General features: G+C 43.6%; 1 protein-coding gene across 1 annotated transcript in view; it reads right to left on the reverse strand.

Moving 5' to 3' along the window:
* Window positions 1-24,540, reverse strand: part of ncoa1 (nuclear receptor coactivator 1) — a 55,113-nt gene that overhangs the window by 18,397 nt on the left and 12,176 nt on the right. Inside the window, exons 2-4 of the mRNA XM_086167377.1 lie at window positions 18,132-18,339; window positions 6,328-6,433; window positions 271-437 (exon numbers count right to left, since the gene is read on the reverse strand). Of these exons, the coding sequence (XP_086023503.1) occupies window positions 271-437; window positions 6,328-6,416 (256 nt within the window). The 5' untranslated portion in view covers window positions 6,417-6,433; window positions 18,132-18,339. The remainder of the gene's footprint in view (window positions 1-270; window positions 438-6,327; window positions 6,434-18,131; window positions 18,340-24,540) is intronic.

Here is a 24,540-nt window from a genome sequence, read left to right on the forward strand (position 1 = left end):
CATAGCATTGTAGCAAGGACAGATGAAATCCCCCCTCAAACCTTCACTTCATTTCTTTACATTCTCTTTTATTATCTATTATAATTTTTTCAAATTATATTTGTTATTTATAAAGTATATTTTTCTTATCTAAAAACATAGAACAAAACGAGGGTCTGGGACGGATTCAGCGATTCACTTCATTTTAATGGCTATTTTGCATTCGAGCTTGGTCACACGTGTGTGTGTGTGTGTGTGTGTGTGTGTGTGCACGCGTGGACTTTCCCTCACCCTGCTCACGCCGTTTGATCTGCTGGATTTGGTCCACGGTGCTCTTGAGGATATGGCACTTGTCCGGCTTGACGCTGAGACTGGCGATGTCCCCCATGTTGGACGACAGCAGCTCGGCCAGCTCCTCGATGTACCGGCACTCCAGCTCCCGTCTCCGCTTCTCCAGACTGTGGACAGCGAACAAACACACAGTTTTCTAAGTTCTCCCTGCTATCTGGGTACATTGAGAGCTGATAAGTACCATATTTTCTGGATTATTATAGTAATAACCGCTGAACAGGTGTCTGGTATGTTCATGTAACATATTAACAGCTATTCAGATAACTAGAGCATAAACAACATAGCACAGCAAGTTTACCAAACTCTCAATCTCACTCCAAATCACTAAATCCATTGAATTTTTCATCCTTGGTGCAACTTCTGAGCAACTCCTCTAACTCTGGAAGTAGACGGTGCGCCGTTGCCTCTTCTGAGTGACTGTTTTTGGACATAGTTGTCTGTGCTCTGATAGAGGGCAGTTGCGTAGCATGAAGCGGTAACACCAACAACGTACTCTTGTAAAGTCATTTATATTCATCGTCTTGGCAACTACCTGAGCGTGGAGACGCAACTGCACCGTTGACAAGCCTCTCCTAACAGCACGTTATTCAAGCACCCATTTGTGAACTTGCTCCTTTCGCTGTGGCCATCTTGCTTTCAGCCCGCAATTAGCTTTTTTTGTTTTCTTCATTGCAGTTAGAGTATCCTCTGCTTCTCGCCAGTCCCTCACTAGTTTCTCACTCATTCCAAACTTTCTTTCTGCTGCTAAATTACTGTTTTCAGCTGCATATTTCACTACTCGCAGCTTGTAATCTGTGGAATATGATTTTCCTTTGGGGGGAATTTGTGTTGAGTCTTTCTCAGTTGTCTTTACAAGTTGATGTTTCAAATTTTAAATTTTCCTTGGTACAGGAGTAGTAGATCCTGGCAACACGAGCCTAGAATGCACTGTCGTGGCTTGAAAATGTGAAAATAAGGAACATGTGAAATTACGGTATGTATCTTTAATATATGAGTCACACATGAGTATAAGTTGCAGGACAAACCAAACCACGAAAAAAGTGCGACTTATAGTCTGAAAAATAGGGTATATAAACTGAACCACAGAGTTGGTGTGAACATCCACAGGGCATCATGAGGATGACCTCAAAGGTGATGTCCACGCGTATGGATGGCTGGTCTTAGGAGGTACAATTGTCCACAGCACAGTTCCATAGCACTTCTTCTAGGAGCAACTGTGGGTTCAGTGGACCCTAAGCCACAGCAGCCAGGAAGAGGCCACTCTGTGACTGGATGGCTGTCTTTCACAGAGGAACTTCTCACCGTATTTTAGCCAGGGTCTCACTGAACTGTCACACTACTTTCTTATAATAGACAGTATTCAGTGCAGGAATCATCAGCAATAGACATGAAAAGGGACTATGTGACTCAAGAGACGTCGCCAAAGCGTTCATCTGCCACACCTGGATGACAGAGCAGATGACAAGCGTTCCCCCGTGGATGTTCTTAAATTATAAATGTGAAAGTTTTTAGATCGGGCACCAAAGTTCAGCAGGGAGTAGCATGGTTTTAAGAGTCGGTGTTGGAGGATACAGATGAGGGGTAAGAGACGACAGGATGGGCCCGGAGGAGAATATCCTTAATAATTCAGTGTACAGAAGACCCTGCTGGGGAATAAGCATGTTCTCCTCACAGATACCAACCAATTTAATCCACCGTTTGCTCCTTTTAGATTGCCTACAACCCTAGAAGACGGAGGCCTCGCACTTCCAGGGCACCTGTCTCCTCCCAGATAAGGCCAGAAGATCTCAGTGCCATTATCTTAATGTAAAAACTTACCTAAGATGAAATCAACACTAAATTAAACCAACTACTGCAGAGATAAAAGTAGCAACAACGTCGGATGAGAGGAATAAAACAGTTTAGCAGAAATGAAGGCGACAGACCCTTGACGTTTCACAAGACAATGTTGAAATAAATATTCAAGGGACATTTTTGAAACCTCGACGCATTGCATTATTGCAGTGCGTCACCCCATTTGTCTTGGAAAACTGTTAAAAAAAAAAAAAAAAAAAAAAAAAATGACCGTTAAGAAGAGCCACTAACTTTATGCAAAGTGGAAATATTTATGTTGATAAATAACGAAGTGGTGATGTTTTTATTTTTATTTTTATTTTTTTATGACTTCCATCCCACCCCTCTGCTTTTTTGTGTGTCCGAGTGCCTTTGGCCGTCACTTCCCACTCCTGTAAAACACTTTGGGAGAGACAAGTAACGGCGAGGTATGTGGTAAACATGAAAAAAGAAATGTGTGTGTGTGAGATGTGTGAGAGGTGTATGTGTGCGTGTGTGTGTTTGAGAGACGACAACAGAAAAAGTAGGTCAGTGTATTGGGCAGGCAGAACACAGGCGTGGTGACTGAGGAAGGGAGGGAGGGAAAGAGGAGGAGAAGAAGGAGGAGGACAGTGTGTGTGTGTGTGAGTGTGTGAGTGCGTGAGTGAGTGAGTGAGACTGCGCAGGTCAGTGGCTGTAGAAAAAAACTAACTGCACTATTACATCAGCTTACGTCAGCTATTAAGGCCTTATAGGCTCGCTTGATTGCTTGCTTGCACGCACGCACGCATGTGCGTGCGCACACGCGCACACACACACACATACACACACACACACAAAAGCAGGGGTCGGCAACCTTTACCACTCAAAAAGCCGTTTGGAGCCGTTTCCCCTAAGTAAAGAAGATACAGGTACCTACACAAACCTTTTGAAATTTGAAATGAATTAATACGACACATAAAGTTATATACTCTTTACCCCTTTATGCTATGTATCTAGATGCACTGCGGACAGCCAAGTATGAATTCCATTATACCAGGAAACACATTTCTACACTGTGAATGTGACCATAAACGCTTTGAATGTATACTGTATTTTCCAGACTATAAGTCGCACCGGAGTATAAGTCGCACCAGCCAAAAAATGCATAATGAAGAAGAAAAAAACATATATAAGTTGCACTGGACTATAAGTCGCATCTTGGGGGGGGGGGGATATTTGATAAATCAGACACCAAGAGCAGCCATTCAAGTTACGGTGTAATGTTCGAGCAGATGTCCGTTTTTGTGGCTCCTGCCACGGGATAGGACTTTGTAGTCCCAATGTGCTCAGATTCTCATTCAGGGAAAGACGTCACAATGGTCAGGAACTAATCACGCATGAATGGTTTATTCAAAGTCAGGAAAAACACTTATGGGATATCCCGGGCCAGAATGAATATCACCTCGAGAGGATCGTTCACCCTCTCTGAACAACCGCTGAGACTCGTCCAATGGATGTGCAGGTGACGAGGCTCTGGGCCCGAGCCAAGGGGGGCAACTCATTTTATACCTCTGACCAAAAGGTTGGGTTTACTTCCTTTTAAGGACTTGTTTTACACCCCCTTGGAATTTGGGCACCTGGGGTGCGGGGCTACGCTCCGGACAAAACCGCGGGGTGGGTGATTGATTACGCACGGGGTGTGTCAGTGGAAAAGTACAGTTGAGCATTCCTTTGTCTTCACGTGATGCACTCCCGTGGGTAAATTTTAACACAGACGTGTCAACGATGACGGTTTGCCGGTTTGACCTGATCTTTCTTAGAACTATTATAACAATTAAGCAACTGTAGCTCCACTTAATCTTCTCCGTCTCATCGCTCTCTCTCCTCCCACTCTGTCAGCTCGCTCTCTATCATCCCAATACGCATTCACAGCCAGCCTGAATATTTATCTAAACAGTTCCGCAGGGTCGTTACAATGGTAATAACAACAGAATAGCAGAGAAGAGCAAGAGGCTGTACAGTTATCTGGTATGTTAATGTAACATATTAACAGCTATTCAGATAACTATAGCATAAACAAAAAATCATAAAAGTTTACCAAACTCTCGAAATCATGAAATCCGTTGAATTTTTTCATCTTTGGTGTCACTTCTAAGCAACTCTGCCAACTCTGGAGGTTGACAGTGCGCCACTTCTTCTTCTGCGTGGCTGTTTTTGGGACATGGTTGTCTGTGCTCTGATAGAGAGGCGATTTTGTAGCATGAAGTGGTAACACCAACAACGTCCTCCCATAAAGTCATTTATATTCGTTGCATTGGCAACTATCTGGGCATGAAGACATAACTTCACCACTGACAAGCGTCTCCCGGCAGCACGTTGTTCAAGCACCCATTTGTGAACTTGCTCTAGCTTTTAGCCTGCGATTATCTTTTTTTTTTCCCTTTCTTCATCGCAGTTAGATTGCAGTTAGAGTATCCTCTGCTTTTGGCCAGTCCCTCAATTGTTTCTCGCTCTCTCCAAACTTTCTTTCTGCTGCTTGATAAGCATTTTCGGCTGCGTATTTCCCGACTTGCGGCTTGAAATTTGCAGAATAGCATTTTCCTTTTGGGGGCACATGTGTTCAGTCTTTCTCAGTTGTCTTTACATGTGCACTTGAGTATAAGTCGCAGGACCAGCCAAACCATGAAAAAAAGTGCGGCTTATAGTCCGAAAAATACGATAAACAAAATCTGTTGCAATGAACAACTGCAGAGAAAAATAAATTACATTTCTACATGTGTCCTCTCCCTCTGCGTACTGTCATCCTTTTATTGGCACGTGCAGTCGTTTATTAAGAGGGACAAAAAATATTTTAATATGTTTTATTTAGATATTAAAAGATCGCCATAATCTTTTAAATTTAAAATAACATTTTAAATATGAACAAAGAAAACTAAATACTCAATTATTTTCAAAAGCCAAAGGGAGCTGCATCAGACGGATCAAAGAGCAGCAGGCTTTGGAGCTGCTTTTTTTTGTGCAAAGGGCCTCTCAATGTCACGGCTGGAACCACAGTGGCCGATGAGCGTTGGTGAGGTGGCCACTGCGGCTTTGGCCAGTGCAGCAGGAGGCCAGTCCGGGGGAAGGTGCAGGTTCACCCGCGGCAAAATACCCACAATTAGACGGCGGTGATCTGCCTTGGGCTCTATTTAATTATTTACCTGAGATGAGGGCCTTGCTAATTTTTTTTCATGCTCTCCCATGTGATTAGCCATTTTGCAGTAGTCAAGGGCATCATGTAATTGGCTATGAGGGGATGACATCAGGTCTGATTGGATTACACGTGGACATTTTGAATAGCAATATATATATATATATATATATATATATATATATATATATATATATATATATACATACACATTTCATGATTAGGTAGTGACACGTCAAATACAAAATTGAAACCAATTAACTGTGGCTGTCCCGGCACTAGTAGTAGTTCCTTTTCACTTTTCATGGGATTTACTGAAAATATGACTGATTTTTTGAAGAATTTCTATCAGGGATTCCATTGTTGAGTTTGCACTGATTTCCTCTGAGTGTTTTCATGAATCAAATGAAAACCCAAGAGATGTTTTGGCTTGCAAGGCATGCTGGATGGATGGTGACAGTGAGCCTGCCTGTTATGATCTTTTAATAAACTCGTATCGACAGTGCATCCCAGATAGACATCATTAGATACATATTGATATGGAGTCTACCCTGAAGATGTCTTGCATGGCGGCGCGTCCCGCACCCGTCCCTCCATCCAATTAAGTTCCATGGTTCACTTTTCATTACGACTCTATTGAATCCCTTGGAGAATTAACTGAATGGAAGGGGGTATTTCTTCATAAGAAATACAGTTAGTGGTGTGCGAAAATATCGTTGTCAAGACTATACGGGTGTCTGTGTCAATAACACACACTAAAATCTCATCTACTCGGGGCCGGGTGAGGAGCAGGTAACGCGGAGGTGGCTCCAAAAGCAGGGTTAATAAGAGCGTCCGATCACGTTGTCAACGAAGGAACTGATACTCCTGGCTTTTACTTTTCGGAACAAGAAGGCACTGATCACCGAGGAGATAGTGTCTGAGACGGAGTCACACAGCCAAATCTTTGTTTTGCCGCACAAAGGTACAAGTGTAATGTAACAAAGGGTGGATAGCGGTGCGGGGGCTTTTACCTTTGCCCTGACGTGTCGCATGGCGAGCCCTTCCTCTTGCGAGGCTCCGGCGTGGCAGGGTCAAGGGGGCTTTCCCCTACTGCACTCATTTTCAGCTTTGACTGACCTGGAAAGGAAGCACAGTGATTAATTAGCGACAGAATTCTGGATGTATGGGTTGCAAAATGGGAACTTGCAACACATTAACAGCACTCCGTTTGGCTTGCTTTACTTTGAGCGACTCCGGTAACACTTAACCCAAAAACTGCGCAGAATACAATACGATGGTGCGTTATCGCGGGAATCTGCAGCACCAGGAGGCGCTATACCTGGTACTGTGCATTTACTGGATGCTGCTATTTACACGTGTCGAGGGAAAAGGTATCGGGGTTAGAGAAATGGCGTCTGCAGGCGGACGGGTGCAGAGGCATACTGTACGCCAGCTGAACATTCTCGCTGAAAAAGTAGGCTAATTTGCCCTAATGCACTGCAGCGTTCACATTTCCCACTGTGGCGGATGGATGTTTTTAGAGTGCTGTGTGTTAGTAACAGAAGGAGGGCTGAGGAGGAGAGGGGTGATTTGAGGTGAAATGAAAAAAAAAAAAAAAAGCGAGTCAGGAGGGATTAGCGTCCTGTAGGCAGCGTGGCCCCGCGGCGGCACCCAGCACAGTGACAATGGAGGCTTGCTTTCAGCACTCGCCTGTGGATTTAAAGCACTTCATGTGTGTCTATAGGTTTTGTGTGGGTGCTCTACAGATGTGTGGCCTGGGCGTGACAGCTCGGCTCAGGTTTCATCACAGAAGAAGAATGTACGTCCATCTTTCAAGCATGACGGCGTTTTCTCCTTATATGTCCTACATGAGTTCGAAAAGAATCAGGTTTTTAAAAATAAGAGCCAGGATGTCTTTGCAGACTGTATGCAGATGATACAGTGCACCTTCGAAATATGACTGTATTAAATTCAGCCTAATTATTGTACTTTTCTGACCAAGTAAGGATTTAATGTTTTAAGTTGGAGTGGCCGCAGAGGAAGCAGGGTTGGATTGGAAATAATTACTTCTTATTGTCATTCATAGGTTTGTGATGAGTGAATACCTTGGGTGCAGCACGTAGCTCAATGCGGCACAGCCTGGATGAGGAAGAGTTAAGTCCAGGAGTCCAGGGTTACGCAAGAAGAGTTCAAGTTTGAATCTCTGGAAGGGGCTCAAAACTTGTACCACGTACAATCTTTAGGGGCACAATTCACCCTAACATTAATATTTGTGTTGATATCCAGTTTATGATGGACATCTAGAATCTTTCCACACCTCACAACAGCATTACAATGCAGTAATTTTATTCAGCTTCCTCCAGCTATTCTGCAGCCTCATGGTCTGATCTTGCTTTCGCGGATCCGGGTGTGAATGCGAACACTGTATTGGCAGTTTGTTTTTATTTCACGCAGCTTGAATAGTGTCTTCTATGTTGTTCAGATGAGTTTGCTTCAACTTTAGCCCAAATTTGTATTTTCTGGTTGCAGTATTGTCTGAATTGGGTGAAGACGGTCAAGGACAAGCAGGCAAATGGGAGGGGGGCTTCTGGCCCCGGACACACTGACTTAAGAAGGGAGACCTTATGGTGTTGACACCAATGTTGACGCCATCTCGGCCATGGGGATGTGGCAGGGCTTTTCCTGTGTCTAGTCAGTCAGAAATGAAAAGGGAAAGCAGGAGAAATGCAGGACAATGTCACCGACGTTCGACACACTGCTAATGTACCTCTGCAGGCTCTTTCAAATCACCGGACCCTGTGTGGCCCCGGTCAATCTCCAGTCTGGGAGTGTGTGATCTCAGAGGGTTCTGGACCATGGTTATTAATATCACATCTGACCCAGCACCTCTAGGTGGGACCCCGTTCACCGTCGGCGAGCTGCACGCGGCCTCCAAGGCTATTTACACCTCTCCACCTCCACGTATCCCACCTAAACATGACCTAAATAACACGCTTAAAACAGTCTGTTTGCTCATTTCAATCTGCAGACGCTTTGTGTCAAAAAAAAACAAAAACAAAAATTGACCCAATGCTTGTTTTAAGAATTCCACGGCTGTTCTTCTGTGTGCTTCACAGGAAATAAATGAAAAATACAAAATATACATAGCAGAAGGCATTTACGGTGAAACCGCCTTGGGAGGCTCTGGCAGTAAAGTAAAACAAACACAAAACATGATGAAGGAGCTGTTAAGTTATGCCATGCAGTTTGGGCTCAGAGGGAAAACAAAAAAATATGGGGATCTAGCGGCTGCTTTAAGAGGCGAATAGGATTTTTATAGTTTTGGTCTACCACAAACGTGCAGACCTCAAACTTTAAACATTATGGAGATTCTTTTTTTATGATGTATCTGTGCCTTGAGTCTGACAAACACAGTGTGGTAAAGGAATTCCTTGGAAACACATATGTATATACAGATTACGCACAGACATACATACATACATACATACATACATACATACATACAATCATGCATGAATTATTTGGAAGGTATACCAGTACAAAAACTCCTTCCAGCATTCAAAAGGAACTCTTACTTTTTCTGACCTAGAAACCTTTGGGGTCGAATTGTTGATTGGATTGTTTTCATTCGACAGCGCTATCTTTATCCATTAAAAGTGTTATGGGAAGCACCCGTAGGAAGTTTAATGATAACAACAAAAGCGGTAAGAGTCGTTGGAAATATTTGGATCGATACTCTGCAGCATACAGACAAAATCAGAGAAGATACCACAGTAACGGGTACTAATTTAGTTATATATCTTAATAAGTGGGATGTGGCTGACATCGTGTCTGGGAAATATATTTCCATCACCTTTTTTTGACCTGTGTTCCCACCAGAAGGTGGGGGTAATGTGCCTCTGTGTCCAAGATGAAAATCGTGGTCCTACTGGTGTCATTTCAGATTTACAGAGGAGATCGATGCGTTCCCGGGGTGGTGGAGCTGTGGTGATCTCGGTACCAAATGAAGTGTAGGCACTGTAACAGATGTACTGTTTCAGCCAGAGGCTGTTTCCTCTGCTTTGTCCCGTTCACCGGACACTAGAATGGACTATATGGAAGTCCTGTGAGGAGCTCCTCAGCAAGGTGTGCAAGACTGGTGTCAACATGAAACCATTGCCGCTGCTCCTTGAGTTTCAGAGTGACTCAGAGGTCTCACAAGCAGCAACCATTGAGATCAATGCTGGTGAGATATCGAGGTCACGTCAGCACAATGATGCTTCGAAAAGTGAGAAATCTAAACGTAGCTTCATGAAACGCCCTGCGTTTGCTTACGGCCAGCAAACAGGGCCGTGAGGTCGACTAGTCCTATGCAAGTTCACAGGGGTTCAATTTCTATATGTATCACAATTTAGCTGCTAAAAAGTATGTTGTTGGAAGACCAAATGAACAATGTCTGAAGGATCAATCACGTCATTAAAAAAACAACATCCTTATTTAATGCAGAGGCTACGTATCAACTTTTAGAGCAAAGCTAGCAGTGAAATATCAAACAAATACTATCAAACAATATTAATAACAATGCTTTCAGTGCATTTGCCATGGCAGTATTTAGAAGATGGCAGCTTTCATTTCATGTGACCAGGAAACAAGAATAAAAAACATCCTGACTGTACATGTGACAGCTGCAGTGTGAAAACAGCCTCTCTGCCACACTCACACATGAGCCTGCCAGTGAACACAACAAACACACAAAATACAGGATGAACACACACCCAAACACAAACAGAGACACACACACACACACACACACCCACACACACCTGTAGACCAACCTCTTACACCTTAAAACCTCACCCGCCTCTGAAAGCGATGCATGGTGGAGGGTCAAACCTTCAGGCAAAGAACAGCGATAGCGGCAGCGGCAGCAGCGACACTGCAGAGCAGCCAGAAACACAGCTCGATGCCTCCGCCGGCTCTCCATTACCACCGACTGCCATCTCAATATCCCGGGGTTTGTCTTTTTCCACTCAAAGCTCTTCCTCCTTTGTTATCTCATTCCCGCAAGCTATACTGATCCCCTTCACCAACAAACACACACACACACACACACACACACACACACATACACATACACACACACACACACACACGCACACACACACACACACACACACACATACACACACACACACACACACATCAGCAGCAATGTATGGCTTGCGGGGTGAGTGAGGAAGAGACCACCAGGTGCAGAGTGGGGAGGAGCAGGGAACATAAAGGGAGTTTGGGAAAGAAAGGGGAGCGAGACATGTACATTCATTGCACTTATCAATCTTCCTAAAGTACGTTCGAGCTGTAAAAAAGGTTCCCGTTTAATTCTCTGAGAACCTATATATTTGTGTGACATTCTGGCAGGAATGTGAAGCAGTGGGTAGAGGGAGGGGTGGTGCTGAGGATTCCTGGATGGTTCCTATAGCTTCACGTTGCAGACTCCCCCTGATATATGTCAACAAAGTACTAACTGTTTTGGGGGGAAAAAAATCTTTCTCTATATATGAACGTGCTGTTTGACTTTGTGTAATCACATTACATGTCGGTTTGGCTCGCTTGACAGTGGAATATTCCAATGGTGTTAAACGAAGTGTGCATCCTTGGGCGTGGATATCTCATGGGGTGAATAACAGTGGGAAAAAGGCTAATATCCGTCGAAGGCATTCATAATCCATCAAGTCACATTTGCATTGACATCATGGCATCTGTAGAAAATGCTGCAAACACAGGCATATGACTAAGTTTAAGATTAGCCACTACGATTAGCAAAATGCAGCATATCTTACAGTCAATTCATGTTTGACATGATACAATATCAGCATTTTCAGAAAAAACAAAGAATATCATCAGCAGCCAAGGAAGATTTGGTGACTTACATTGGAATTCCTTTTTTTTTTCTCAATTTCTTATCTTTCAGATGCCATGAAGGATCTGGAAAGAATAGGCATTGTCCTGGACCTGCTGCAGACAGGTAACAATAATGCTGTAAGATGCTTTGTTGCAGCAAGAAAGCTGACAACGCACGAGAGGCCTTTGACGACTGCTTTGTTTATCGTTGCGGGGGAAAATCTCCGACCCACAGCGCCACAGCTGGACAACAATGGAAACAAGCTAACTACTGGACAAGAAACGCACTCTTATACCTGACAGTTTCCACTGTATGAAACACTGAATATTGACTCCTCATGGCTCTCCTCATTTTCAGTTGAAACAGGTGTGTGGCGGAGAGTGTCTTTTTTATTCTTTTTTTTTACAGGTGTTTCTGAGAAAGCACGGCGGAAAACAACAATTCATAAAGCCCAAGGGAGCCACAGGGCTAGAGAAAATCCTGTAGAGAATCATCTCTGAAGAGACGCCTCCGACTTCGACAACATGACAGTTTACGAGCTGCTATAACGAATGACATGGTTTCCTCAGCCTAGATGTCCAACGACACACCTTTTTAAAAGAAGTCATGCTGTAATTTCATCATGGACAATTGTTTACATGAGAGCACCACGCAGATCCCACCGCTCACGCACATAGTGTGACCACCCCTCTGTGCTCCTGTGAGTTGGTGCAGCCCATGAGAAGCTGCTCAGTCACTGTTGCTAAGGCCCACCCTCTTGGATATAGGACATGGCCAGAGAATGTATACAGCCTCAGTCAAACAGGGCAACAGTGTACCCGCTGACTCCTGCACTGTACCATGGGCCGCTTCTGTGAAAACGGATGAAGGAAATTGGAACCTGCTAATTGTCGCCATGTTTAATCAAACACGTCGATGTTTGCAGGTTTTAGACGCACAACCCTCCCAAAGCCGGATTGTGAAAACATGTAACAGCAACAATTTATTTCTGTCATGGGAGCCTAGATTGAGGCGGGTGTTTACATGCGGCTTCCATATGAGGTCATGGTTAAGGTCAGTTTACTCATAATTCAATCAATGAACAAACAGATCCTGCTGTAACGTCGCTACCGGCCAGAAGCTGCCCATTCAAAAGGGCCACTGAACCTGACCGATCCCAAACCTAACGCAATGCAGCGGGGAGAAATATATAATAGAGCGATGATGCTGTTTCTTTCTTATTCATTTTAAAATACAGCGTGGCTAATGTGAAAACAGGGTGCAACCTGATATTTTATCTGAAAGCGCACACGCACGCACGCACGCACGCACACACGCACACACGCACACACACACACATAACGTTATATTTTTTCCCCCTTTGCTATCCGCAGTGCATTTGGATACATAGCACAAAGTATGAATTTCACTATACATGGAAACACAGTTCTAAACTGTGCATGTAACAATAAACGCTTTGAATGTATAAACAAAAATCTGTTGCAATGAACAACAGCAGAGAAACACGCACATGCATATGCACGCACGCACGCACGCACGCACGCACGCACGCACGCACGCACGCACGCACGCACGCACGCACGCACGCACGCACGCACACACACACACACACACACACACACACACACACACACACACACACACAATGATTTCATTTGCTCATTTTAGACTCAAGGTATTACTCAACAAAACATTACCCTGAACGCATGCATTATTTATCCATGGGCAAATTATGCAAATAGCTGTTGAAGGGTCCTCCCTTTAGCGATACCTGAGGGGTTGCAGTCGGTGTCTCGGAAGCAAACGGGTTCTTAAACTAATCCCCGGTTCATTTGCAATTGGATTTACCTGCCTTAATGACATTTGTCAGAAGGGGCGACAACCAAGAGCACAAAGCTCCTTGGACTTGTATGTGTTATGCCACAGAGACCAACTTACAAGCACTGACTTGTAAAACACACGAGTGACTGCTTTGTTTTTACTGACTGGCCATCTCGGAGCAGAGACAGAAAAAAAGAAAGAAAACGGCAGGGCTATGTGATGGACAGCTCAGGTATCACCATCTGAATCATCAGAGAGTTGCAGGGTTGAAGAAACACAACATATCTTCTAGGGAGCGCTGGTTAGCGCAGCACCCGGTTAAATACCCCGCCGTACATACACCTGTTAAGTCTTCCTTGATTGGTCGGCCATTAACCAGAAAATGAATGGATGAGTGGAAAACAACAAATAAGTTCATTGCTTCCAAGCTCACTCCTTCAGGTACAAATCATTAGGGTATCATTGTTCTATCAGAGCAGAGGCGCTGCAAAAAAAAAAACCACATGATGATATATTATTCTGAATAAAAGTTAATAAATTCATGTCTGGATATTAATAACGCTTTTAGTCTCAACCCCCTCTCCCCCCTCCCTCTTTTGGGCAAAACACGCTGAACAACTCATTACCAGGACCTCATATTGAATTACACGGGTAACACTACGGCTTTACTATCACATATTACGATACACTATCTGCTTCTTCTTTTTTATGTCTGGGCTACACAACGCAGACAATCATCTGCTTCAATCCAACCCTGTCCTCTACTATCTTCCTGTCCTCTTTAACTCCATCCATAAACCTCCTCTCTGGTCTTTCTCAAGACCTCCTGTCTGGCATCTAACATCATCATCTACTAAGATGTTCAACATATATCTCTAGAACATCTACCATGTGCTGTGATGGACATGGACCTCTGATGGACTCATTCCTGATCCTCTCCATCCTCCACACTCCCACAGAGGACCCTCCACATCTTCATCTCTGCTGCCTCCAGCTCTGCCTCAGTGTCTCCAAACCAGACCCCCCGTCTTCTCCACATTACAACAGGATATTGAATACGATACATTGCAGAAACATTTCCAAACCTGTGCTTTATTAGCATCTGCATGGTGGACTTGTTTGCATTTGCGTGTCTGCATTTCACCGGATTAATCCATTCTGGAATAAACACCAAAGGTAACTGAAAGGTTCAGTTAAAAACCCCTCACTTCACCTGCTTTGAGTTGTCTTCTGTGTAGACCTCTGAACACTGGTCCGCACAGAACAGAAAAATAAATACAAGTATCGCAGAAAAAACATGGCGATATATCGCTTCAGTGACAGTATTGGACAAAACAATCATAGCTAATGATAACGAAGAGCTATGGCAGACCAGTTACAAATGACAGATTAGCAAAGAAGCTGATGAAGACAGGGAGTGGGGACGGTTTGTTATTTTGAATTCATCATTACGCTATTCGGCGACAAATGGAAAAAAAGTGGGATTTGATGTCACTATTGGCTTTTCTCGAAAATATGTAGCAGCCCCTGTTTAAGCAGAATGTCGGGAGTAACGCTACAGAGCTGCCAGAAGGTGGAGATAACGTGTCTCGCAGTGGTTCCACAGGTATATCCGAAGAAAACAATGCCACAGACACGAACAAACATTTAGGTGCAACCTTGTTGATGAATAATCGCCAAATGGAAAAGCCACCAACATGTGGATTGCTATTTTAAGTTTCCTACTTTCAAACTATTTTTCAGGACCACGCCCACCTGACCTTCACACAGTGGGTCCAACAACGTGGTCAAAGCTGATGCAAACTCTACACCGGCAGCCAGGTTGTCTACTGTGACGTGGATATTGTGATGTCTTCCAAATGTCCATCAATTACTGATTTTAATTCTGTTTTATTATTTTGAATTGTGTTATCCCGTTATGATTCTTCTATATATTGTAGTAGTCAATATTTAAAAAAATTCGTACCCGTTGCGACAAGCTGTTATGGGTTGGTCTCTTAGGGCAGATGAGGAAAAATGAAATTGAGGAAAAAAAAGAGAAACTATCTGGGGGAGAGCTAAGATTAGACCTTCTTAATTTCACTTTCAATATGAGCAGAAGAAGAATGGGAATAGCAACACGAGAGGGTTGTTAAATCTTTGAATGATGACAATGATATTAAACATTGAACACTTTCAGATGTCTGGATATATATTTCAGCTTTACTAGTTAAAAATCCATAAGAAAATGAGTTTCAAAGCAGAGTATTAGAAATAGTTATAGCAGCATGTTGCGTTACACAAAATCCTCCAGCTTCACGCTGGCCAGATTGGTAGAAAAGAGGTTTAACCGGAGAAAAAAAAGGTGTTCTTTAAGAGTTCTTAACTAAGTACCCTGTTAATTTCCAGGCCATTGTTTCCCTCCATCTGTGCACACACTGATCCAGGATGTTTACAGAGACCAAGAAATAACCTTGGACTGCGAAAAGCACAATAGACTCTACTACAGTTGGCTCGTTTGGCGGGTATATTGAATGCGTGGTGTACGGCCATCTGCAGTGCCAACCACTGCTGCCCATGACTGACACTCATCCCTCTGCCGGGGGAGGAAAGGGAGTCTCTACGAGTGAAAGAGGAAAAAACTGGAATAGTTAAGTGTAGTAATATCTCTTTTTGTTTTGATGGCTGGTGGCTCTGCCAAAAAAAAAACAAAAACAAAACAAAAAAAAAAAAAACCCAAAACAAACCTATTACGATTCAGAAACAAATAATATTTTGTCTAAACATACATCTGTCCTTCTTTCACATCCCTGTGGCCACTTGTTATGTAGCAGTAAAGCTCAAACTGTTATCCTCCATGTTTGTTTAGGTGGGCCGTGCAGTCTGCAGGCTTTGTGCAAACCACAACAATGTATATATGAAAATATGGGTCTCAATCAGGACAAGTGGGGGAGTGATTTATGGTGACGGTTTGCATTACCATGACGACGATCAACAACCACCACACCAAAAAAAACATGGGATTGACTTCTGCAAGCCCTGGCTTTGGACCAGGACACCCACGCCTTAGCACAAACCCCCAACAATGTATATATACAACCATTCCCCTGGACCGGAGCTAGCACGGTATGATTTTAGTGATCTTTTCCAGTCGTCATGGCAACAGAAATTATGAGAAATTCTGATGACTGGTGATTGCAACAATTAGCAGGTACGTTTAACACTTTTGGGGGGGGGGGGGGCTTCCATTTTGCACATCCTGTCCACTTTGACACATTAGTTTGCAAAAAAACTTTTCATGGCTGATTAAATTTGGTCTATGCATTTCTGAGTGGGAGCTCAAATGTGTGTCCTCGTTTCAACCCGTGAATGGTAGCGAGAGGAGAGGTGAGACGTGGTGGGATGTAGAGAGCCATGCCGGCGGTCTGGGGCCCGGGGGTCAGAGAGGGATTAACACAAAACCCATGGCGGGAGAGGGGGCACCATCTTTCTTCTGGCTCTTTTTTAACTATTAACTGGACCTGGACTAATTCCTCCATCTAAAACCAAGTTAGTAAGTGCAGAGACTTTAATTCAGACTCTTTTTTTTTTTTCTTTTTCTTCGGGCCCGCATCCAATTAACTTCGGTCGGATTTTTAACATACATTACTGGAAAGTGGAAAAGAAACCTTGAATATCTGTGAAAAAACATCTGCAGAATACCCCAAGGTACATTATTGATACTTGCAGTGGACATACAGTTCATGCATGTGGTGCTCTAACATGGCTGCAGATGAGAAAAGCCTTCTGGTTTTACACCTGTGCTTAAGTATAACAACAGAATCAAAAACAAATATTTGACCAGGCTCGAAGTTTTACGCCACTTTTTTTGTAGAAAAAAAACATAAAGAGCAAAACTAATCAATAGAGGTACTATGCATGTAGTGATGACTGTTGGTGCTATGTAATAGCATTATACATCATTCCTCTAAACTGGTTAAATTTCTTGTGCGTTTGGGTAATCACAGGTATTTGTAAGAGAGCAAAAAAAACCACGATATGCACTGAGAGCAGATGCTGTGTTGTCCGTAGGAGAGGTATGGCCGTACTCCATGGTCTGATCACAGTAACCATGCACCAGACTCATGTATGTGCATTATTTCCTGAAGAATAGATGGCTCCTCCACTGAGCTTCCTATCTATTGATATCAAATATAAAATGCTGACCTCTGCACCCCTCTGGCCCTGCTGCCTACAAACATGGCCGGCTCCCTGAGTTGAGGCAGATTTCTGACTATTCAGTAGGTCTATGTAGTCGCATACTACTCAGCGGCAGCCAGAGCTTGGCAAACACATCAACAGTGCAACCACCACTACGCAGACACTGGAAACAATGCCAAACGGCAAATGGTGAAGCTTCAAAGTCCACCAAATCCTCCTGGAGAGCAACATCTTTGTCAACTACCCATGTGAGTCAGAGGAACCTAACAATGACCTGTAGAACAAGTGTTTGTAGACAACTTTCATGATCCAAAAGTTTCTGGTTACCGTGGGAACAAGCCATGAATTTGAACACTTGTTTATCCACCGGACGTTCCTTCAGCACATGCTATCGGCGCATCAGAAACATCTGCCTGTCTCATTTCTACCGCCGTCTGAATCACGTTGGGGATTTAGCGGACGCGATGAGGGGTGCCGCCTCTGGCTTGTGATGTCACAGATCATCTCAAACCTAGATGGATTGTAAAATAGCAGAAATACTGAACAAGAACCAAGCAGGTATCTTTTTTTTCCCCTCTTTGGTGTTGCCAGGCAACCCAAGTCCCACATATACATAACCAAAGCTGAAAAAAACATGAATTCCTCATAATAGGATCCCTTAAAGCTACACCGCTAACTAGTGATTCTGTGGCGCATTCGCGAGCGCTATTGTGTCTTAACACGTCCACAACATCACTGAAGCACAAACACCCACACCGACAGCCTGAGCCCGCTCTGAGCTGACCCGGACGTATAAGCCAGGCCTCAGAAGTTAGAGCTCGGATAATGAATAAAACATGAGCTCCCATCAAAAGAGAAAATAAAGACAACAATAAATATTCATCACAGGCCCCGGAACACAAGTTTCCAGACGTGCTGCAACAGCCCAAACAGAGCGCGCAGCTCTGCACCTACTTGATCTAGGGCTCCAACGGGAGAGTCATGTGGGGGCTGTGGTGGCCTTGTCTGGGGCTGAGAGCGGAGATAAAGGGAAGACAGGGACACTGGGCGGCTCTGAGATGATGGAGCCGCGTCGGTGGTGGTGGTGGTGATGGTGGTTATGGCTCCACAGCCGCCGTGTCACATGGCACCATCCCAGGTGCAAATCGAAGCCTGCTGGCTTCTGATGGAGGGGGAAAGAAAGAAAAGGGAAACAAGTCAAAGTCAGCTTCATTGTCAGAGTCTCCCCATGCACTGGACATACAGAGGATAGAGGAATGTTTCTCACAATCCCACTGTGACATGACATTAACAAAAATAATAATACAGTGCAAATTAGCAGTAAAGTGCACCGTTACATTAAACAGTAAACAAACTATGAGTTATGAAGTATAAAGTGCACACGGGTACAGACTGATATTTGACGGCGTGAGAGGAGCAGCAGAGGGTTTTTGCATTTTTTTTCATTTTTCGTTCATTTCAGCGAGTAGAAAGTTGTCAGCGTGTGAGACAAAAACCGTCATACAGATATGTTCATATGTGTGTCCGCAATTCATCAGACAAAGAAGGAACTGTGCAATACCACATCTTCTGGCATAGCGCCACCTCCGACTCCTGATCAAACATCTTACAGCACTTCTGTTTACATCCTCCTTTACATTCTGCAACTACAGGAAGTCAATATCTATGCCACGACAGCTGACAGGAAGTCTGGCGAGAGAGGTGGAAGGACAAGCGGAAGGTCAAGACCAAGTGAAGGAGAAACTCCAGGAGTCTGCAACCGCTGGGAAACCTAAAACATGTACAACATGAGTAACAGGCTTACAATCGAGGCAGCGGTTACTAAGTTATGAGTTTTTTCTTCCCTGTCACGGAGCAAACATTAAGATGAGAACAACCAATCATTCATGGGATCATTGAAATCGTCATATAGTATTTCACAAGCGAGCTGATAAATATCCACACCTATCACAGTTTCTGCTCTGGTGCGGAGGAAGAGCTGCCTGCTGCTTCAGTCTACATAAATGTCTTACATACAGAAAAACTCACATGGCATCGATGGTTTTGTTTCTTAAATTTAAAGCTTTAATGTCTGGCAGGACTTGAGTGTTGCTTTTGTTTTCATTATTTGAGACTCGTTTAAATGAAGCCTTTGGGACCGCGAACTGATTTCCAGCTAATTTGGGGATTGTTTCTTGCATGTAATCAAACAGTTGAATGTATTGGTTTCTGAAGTCATGTGATGTTTGGATTGTTTTTGCTGTCAGTTGGTAGCTTGGGCCGTCCCTCCTCCTATCTGCAAACCCTTGAGCAAGCCACTGACTGCCAAGTTGCATCGCAGCGTTAGCACCTGGCATGGCAGCTCTGCTGCTGAGCATGTATGCGTGTATGTGTGAATGAGCGATTGCTGTCAATGTAGAGCACAGTATATGAAAGTGCCTCTAAGAGTTCAGACCGATATCAGGTGGTGGAAAAGCACTTTTTTGTGATGAAATACTATTAACGATTAGCTAAACAAAAAACAAAACACATACACAGCTACATGAACCCAGGTCACCTCTTACCCCAGACAAAAAGCCCCCTTTGAAATGACTTGTTATTCATCCCAGTCAATCCAGGAGATAGGAGAATGAACAAAGGACCTGTATATTCCATGGAAATCAATATGGAGTCAAGATGCATCAAATCAGCCGTGGATCTGAAAATAACGTATTATATTGTGACTCTGTAACAATAACGTAAATTAAGAGTTAGTGGTTCGGGGCCAGCGAGCTTCACTGCAGAATGTACAGGACAAACGGGAGACATGCTGTGACTGCATGGCGGGAGAAGCACTTCCTGCCGCGCCGTCACGCACCCACACCGCAGCAACGGAGCTGAGGAGGCGGGGGGTTGATCAGCGGGCGATTCATTCTCACAATGAACTCGGAAGTCATTTATCAATGAGCATGCGGTGCAAAGCGTTCAGTGACTCATTTCCACCTGTTCCTTATCATCAGGTCATTAACTGACAATTCCGGCACATAGCGGTCCACAGCACATTTGCAGGTAGTTGAAAGCTAACTTTCAACGGGTTTGTTTTCCAGGAAGGAGTTGTTAATTTTTTTCCAAGATTACCAAAGTAATTTCAGGTCATTCAGGGAAACCCATCTCTTGGCGTTTCCCCCTCAATAAAAGCTGGTTTCTATAAGGTCAGATCTCTTAAGAGTTTCCCTTAAGACCAAGGGATTTCCAGGGACATTTTGATTTTTTTTTTTTTTTTATAATTTCAGATTTTCAATGATGCGTGTAACCACCTTTACAGGAATGCCTATGGTGTGTTTGCTGTGTGTGCTGAAAATGAAATGAAAAACGGCAGGGTACTTATTAGCCACTTTTAAGTAGCCAGTTATTTAAGGCTGGCTGTAAACAACCTGCCGTCCATTACAACAAATCAGATTGTAAAAAGTTTACGATAAGGCTTTTATGACTTGATGCTGCCCCGTGTTTCAAGATGCCCACTGCCTTCATGCATTGGCTTGGAGGGCAAAGTGTGCCCCGTGCGACCAAACGCCCTCCCGTCTGTACCAGCTGTACTGGGTCTTTCCGCGTCTGTGATGCATTTCTGCAAAAGGTCGATTTCTTCTTCAAGAGGAACATTGGGCTCCGACCCACAGGTGGAAATCACTCTGGCTCGACTCCACAGATTTCCCCGTCGCTGCAGAGGTTGTTTACCCTCATGCTTGGATTTGTTGTTGTACTTTCAAGGGTTGTGTGTGCAGACGGCACCTGTTTTAGTCATTATGTCAATTTGTGTTATTTCTAGATTTGTCTCTCGGTGCTGACAGGTACATGAGTTCTTAAAAAGGGGAAAATAACAATCATGTGTTCACTTTTCCTTCGCTGCCCTGACTCTTAACGGTGGAGCCATCTGAACGTGGATGGGTTTTATCAGTCACAAAGTACAACGAGGAATTTGGTTGAGGACACACACACACACACACACACACACACACACACACACACACACACACACACACACACACACACACACACACACACAGAGTCTGAATATCAGGTGAGATGTAATTTAGGAATATTTCTTGTTTAGGTCAAGACGTTCCCTTGCCTTTTTCCAGATGATTCTAGATTATTCATATTCCTGTCTATCTACTGGAGAAGCATATATTCTAAGAAATATGTTTGTTTCCAGATACACTCTAAACCAGGGGTGCTCAATACGTCGATTGCGATCTTTTCAGTCGATTGCAAAGGTAATAGTGGTAGATCGCATGACATTAAAAAATAGACGTCAGCTGATCATCCACTCCGTTACTTGATTGATTTACAGGGCAGCCAGTCAGCTGACATCTGATTTTTCTGACACTGAGGTCACTGCACCTCCACAAACAATGGCGCGAAGTGCAGCAAAACTAACAAGCTAGTCAGCAGGTTACCTCCAATTTTTAGCCCTCGGTTTTATTGTCTTCAACTTAAGAAAGGGTATAAAATGAGTGTGGGAGCTGGACGACGTAAGAAGACAAAAAGTTATCACTTTCATACAGAATGGGAGGAGGACTTTTTTTCCAATATGACATTTTTGAAGTGTGTTGGCCTGATCTGCCAGTCTAACATTGGGATACCAAAGAAGGGTAATGTGGAGTGGCATTTTCAGACCGTTAATGGAAAATGCGATATGGACATTCCTCTGAAAAGCGAGCTGAGAAAAAAAAAGATGAAGGAACTAAAATCCCAGTTGTCCGGACAGCAGTCACTTTTCATACAACATACTTCAAAAGCGATAGCCGCGACCAAAGCATCGTTCTGGGTGAGTCACGTCATCGTTAATAAGGCTGGCTGTAAGCAGCTACTGTGCGGACTAAGGTTTAAGGTCATTACCTAGTTGATTTTCAGGTAGTTGTTTTAATGATGTCACATGCTTTCTTGGTAATTACTAAAATGGAGATTTTTGGGTTGATATTTTCAAGAAATGTATCACTGCTTTCACTGTCAGGCGTTCATCAATCATGTACAGAGTGAACATAAGGTTTGTGTGACAACATGTTGAGATCAGATCATATGAATGCCAATCTATATCCTATCAGACCTCAGAGGTCTAACCAAAAACAATCCTCTAGTGGATGATAGTGAGAAAACCCTCTGCGACAGTCATTACCTGTGGTTTATTTGCAACCATTGGCTTTGCAATTAAAACTCTCAGCGAAAAAGAAAGACAGAGGTTTCAAAGTTGAGCTTAGGTGCTGGACTGCAAATCTTGTTGGAATAATAACCTGCAACTTAGGTTGTGCATTAACTTGACCAAACATTGAAGGCGCCACATGTCCGACCGGACAAACTAAACTTCATCACTTGGGCCCGGCATTGCTTCACTTTTGCCTGAGTAAGTGCACTTACTACGCTCTCACTCCTTGCCTTCTGATTACAATGTAATTGTGTGATTCTTGGCAGTGTTCATTTACTTTTTAGCTTTCATATCATCTGAAGTCGCGCTTCCTCAGCTTGGGTTCCCTGATCCATCTGAGTGGGAACCCACTGGATCATTCGTTTTCCACCAAAAGTGTGTATCAAGCTTTGTAAAACAGTTTCGACCCGAATCACATCAAGAGAGACGGCGCACAAAGTCAACAACATGGGAACGTAGATGGCCCCAGGAGGTCACTTCAGGAGGTCAAGCAAAATAAGACAAGAAAAACAGAGTTTTATTTGAATGGAGAGGCAGGGTGGATTCAACCTTTTTTTTTTTAAAGGCACAGCAAGTGTCTCCCAGTTCTACCATAACAGTAGCTGCTGATGTTACGATCAGATTATATCAGATACATGAAATCCATGTATCTGATGAGAGAAGTCTTACTGTATTTATGATTAGCCTGCACATTCTGTCACCTGACGGACAATGTTTTTCTTAATCAGATGTAATTAAAAGAATGACATTTATGTAAGTGAATTTAAGGAAGTGGGGTTGATGGAAACTCTCCCAGAGCGTTTTATTCATAGTCTCATAGTCTTTTATTTTTAAGGAAATTCTTTCAGAGCAATGCTCCTGTTATGTTTGATAGTGGAGGAAAAACCAAGTGTATTTGTTTGCATGGCAACAAGCCGAACTAAACCGCATAAAAATCATTAAAATACCACCCACTTATACTTCCTCATTAATTATTCCAGAATGGAAGAATAATCCGAATCGGTCGCTGAGAAGTCAAAGCGGGTGCATGACCAGAAGCTAGCATTCCAGAGGGCTATTACATGCGTGCTCAAGTTAGTGCACTGCGTCACATTCAAGCAGAATGGAAAAAGAAAAAAGCGGCACATGACAAAGGACGTAACTCGTACTATTTCCCCGTAAGACTGGTCAAAGGCCTCTGACCGTGCATAGCTTACGCTATATTTTCCACCGAGCTCTGCTTCCATGTGTTTACCGTGAAATCTCGTTATCTGAATAAAATTTAATTTTGTTGAAAATGCTTTCAATACACTCTTAAGTTTATGACTAAATGACATCATTGCCCCCAACAACAGCCATCGATGTTGCTCACTGCGTAATCACATTAGCCGGGAAAATCGTCTCCTTCATGGTCAAAGCTATAATCAATAGTCAGAACTTGAAAGCTCTCCAAACCTTCTTTCCTTCCTTTCCTGCCTCCTTGCTTCCTTCCAAACATCAGTTTTGGATTTTGCAGCTTCTCCATACTTGGGAAGGAAAAGGTCGCCCATTAAATGCTAGTATCTTCTCACACGTTCTTCCTAATGACTCCTGTCCACTGCCCTCCAGTTGATGTTCACCAAGCCATCAGTATATGACAAAAAACAATTACCTTGAGTTTTTGAGTTTGCAAAGTGCTTTTCAAGGGTTTTCCCGACGAGACTTCACATGGGTGGGCTGCCCAGGTTTACTCGGTGACCCACTTTCTAAGGTTATCTTCCATTCTTCTCAGCTGTTCAGAAGAAGCCCGGCTACTTTCCATGTGTTTCACAATTACTATGTGTGCGACCACGATCAGCTTTGTTACAAAGGAGGTTCTAGGCAGACCACTCAGCAGTCTCCCTGCAGGAAAAAGCCGGGACGCATCAGCTGCGTGCATATATATTCACTTTTTAAACCCCTGATGCCCTATGGAGGTGGTCTGCCTCAAGTCACCTCCCTGGTGCAGGGAGATAAAGTGCCTAACGATGACGCACAAATGCAAAGCCACAAGAAGCTGCAGAAGTTTCGTTGGGCTGCTGAAAGACCCTGTGAATTGCAAAGACATTCTCACACTAGACGTGTTGTTGAATATGCTGTGATTCCCAAAACTATAAAATTTTGTGGCGTGTTAATCCAAGAAATTCAACGTTTTTGCCCCTGAGGCGATGAAGCTGTGTGAATTTTTTCATCACTGCTGGATTT

Source organism: Fistularia commersonii, chromosome 20, assembly GCF_037954325.1.
Source record: "Fistularia commersonii isolate RoL2024-O1a breed Wild chromosome 20, RoL_Fcom_v1.0, whole genome shotgun sequence".
NCBI lineage: Eukaryota > Metazoa > Chordata > Actinopteri > Syngnathiformes > Fistulariidae > Fistularia > Fistularia commersonii.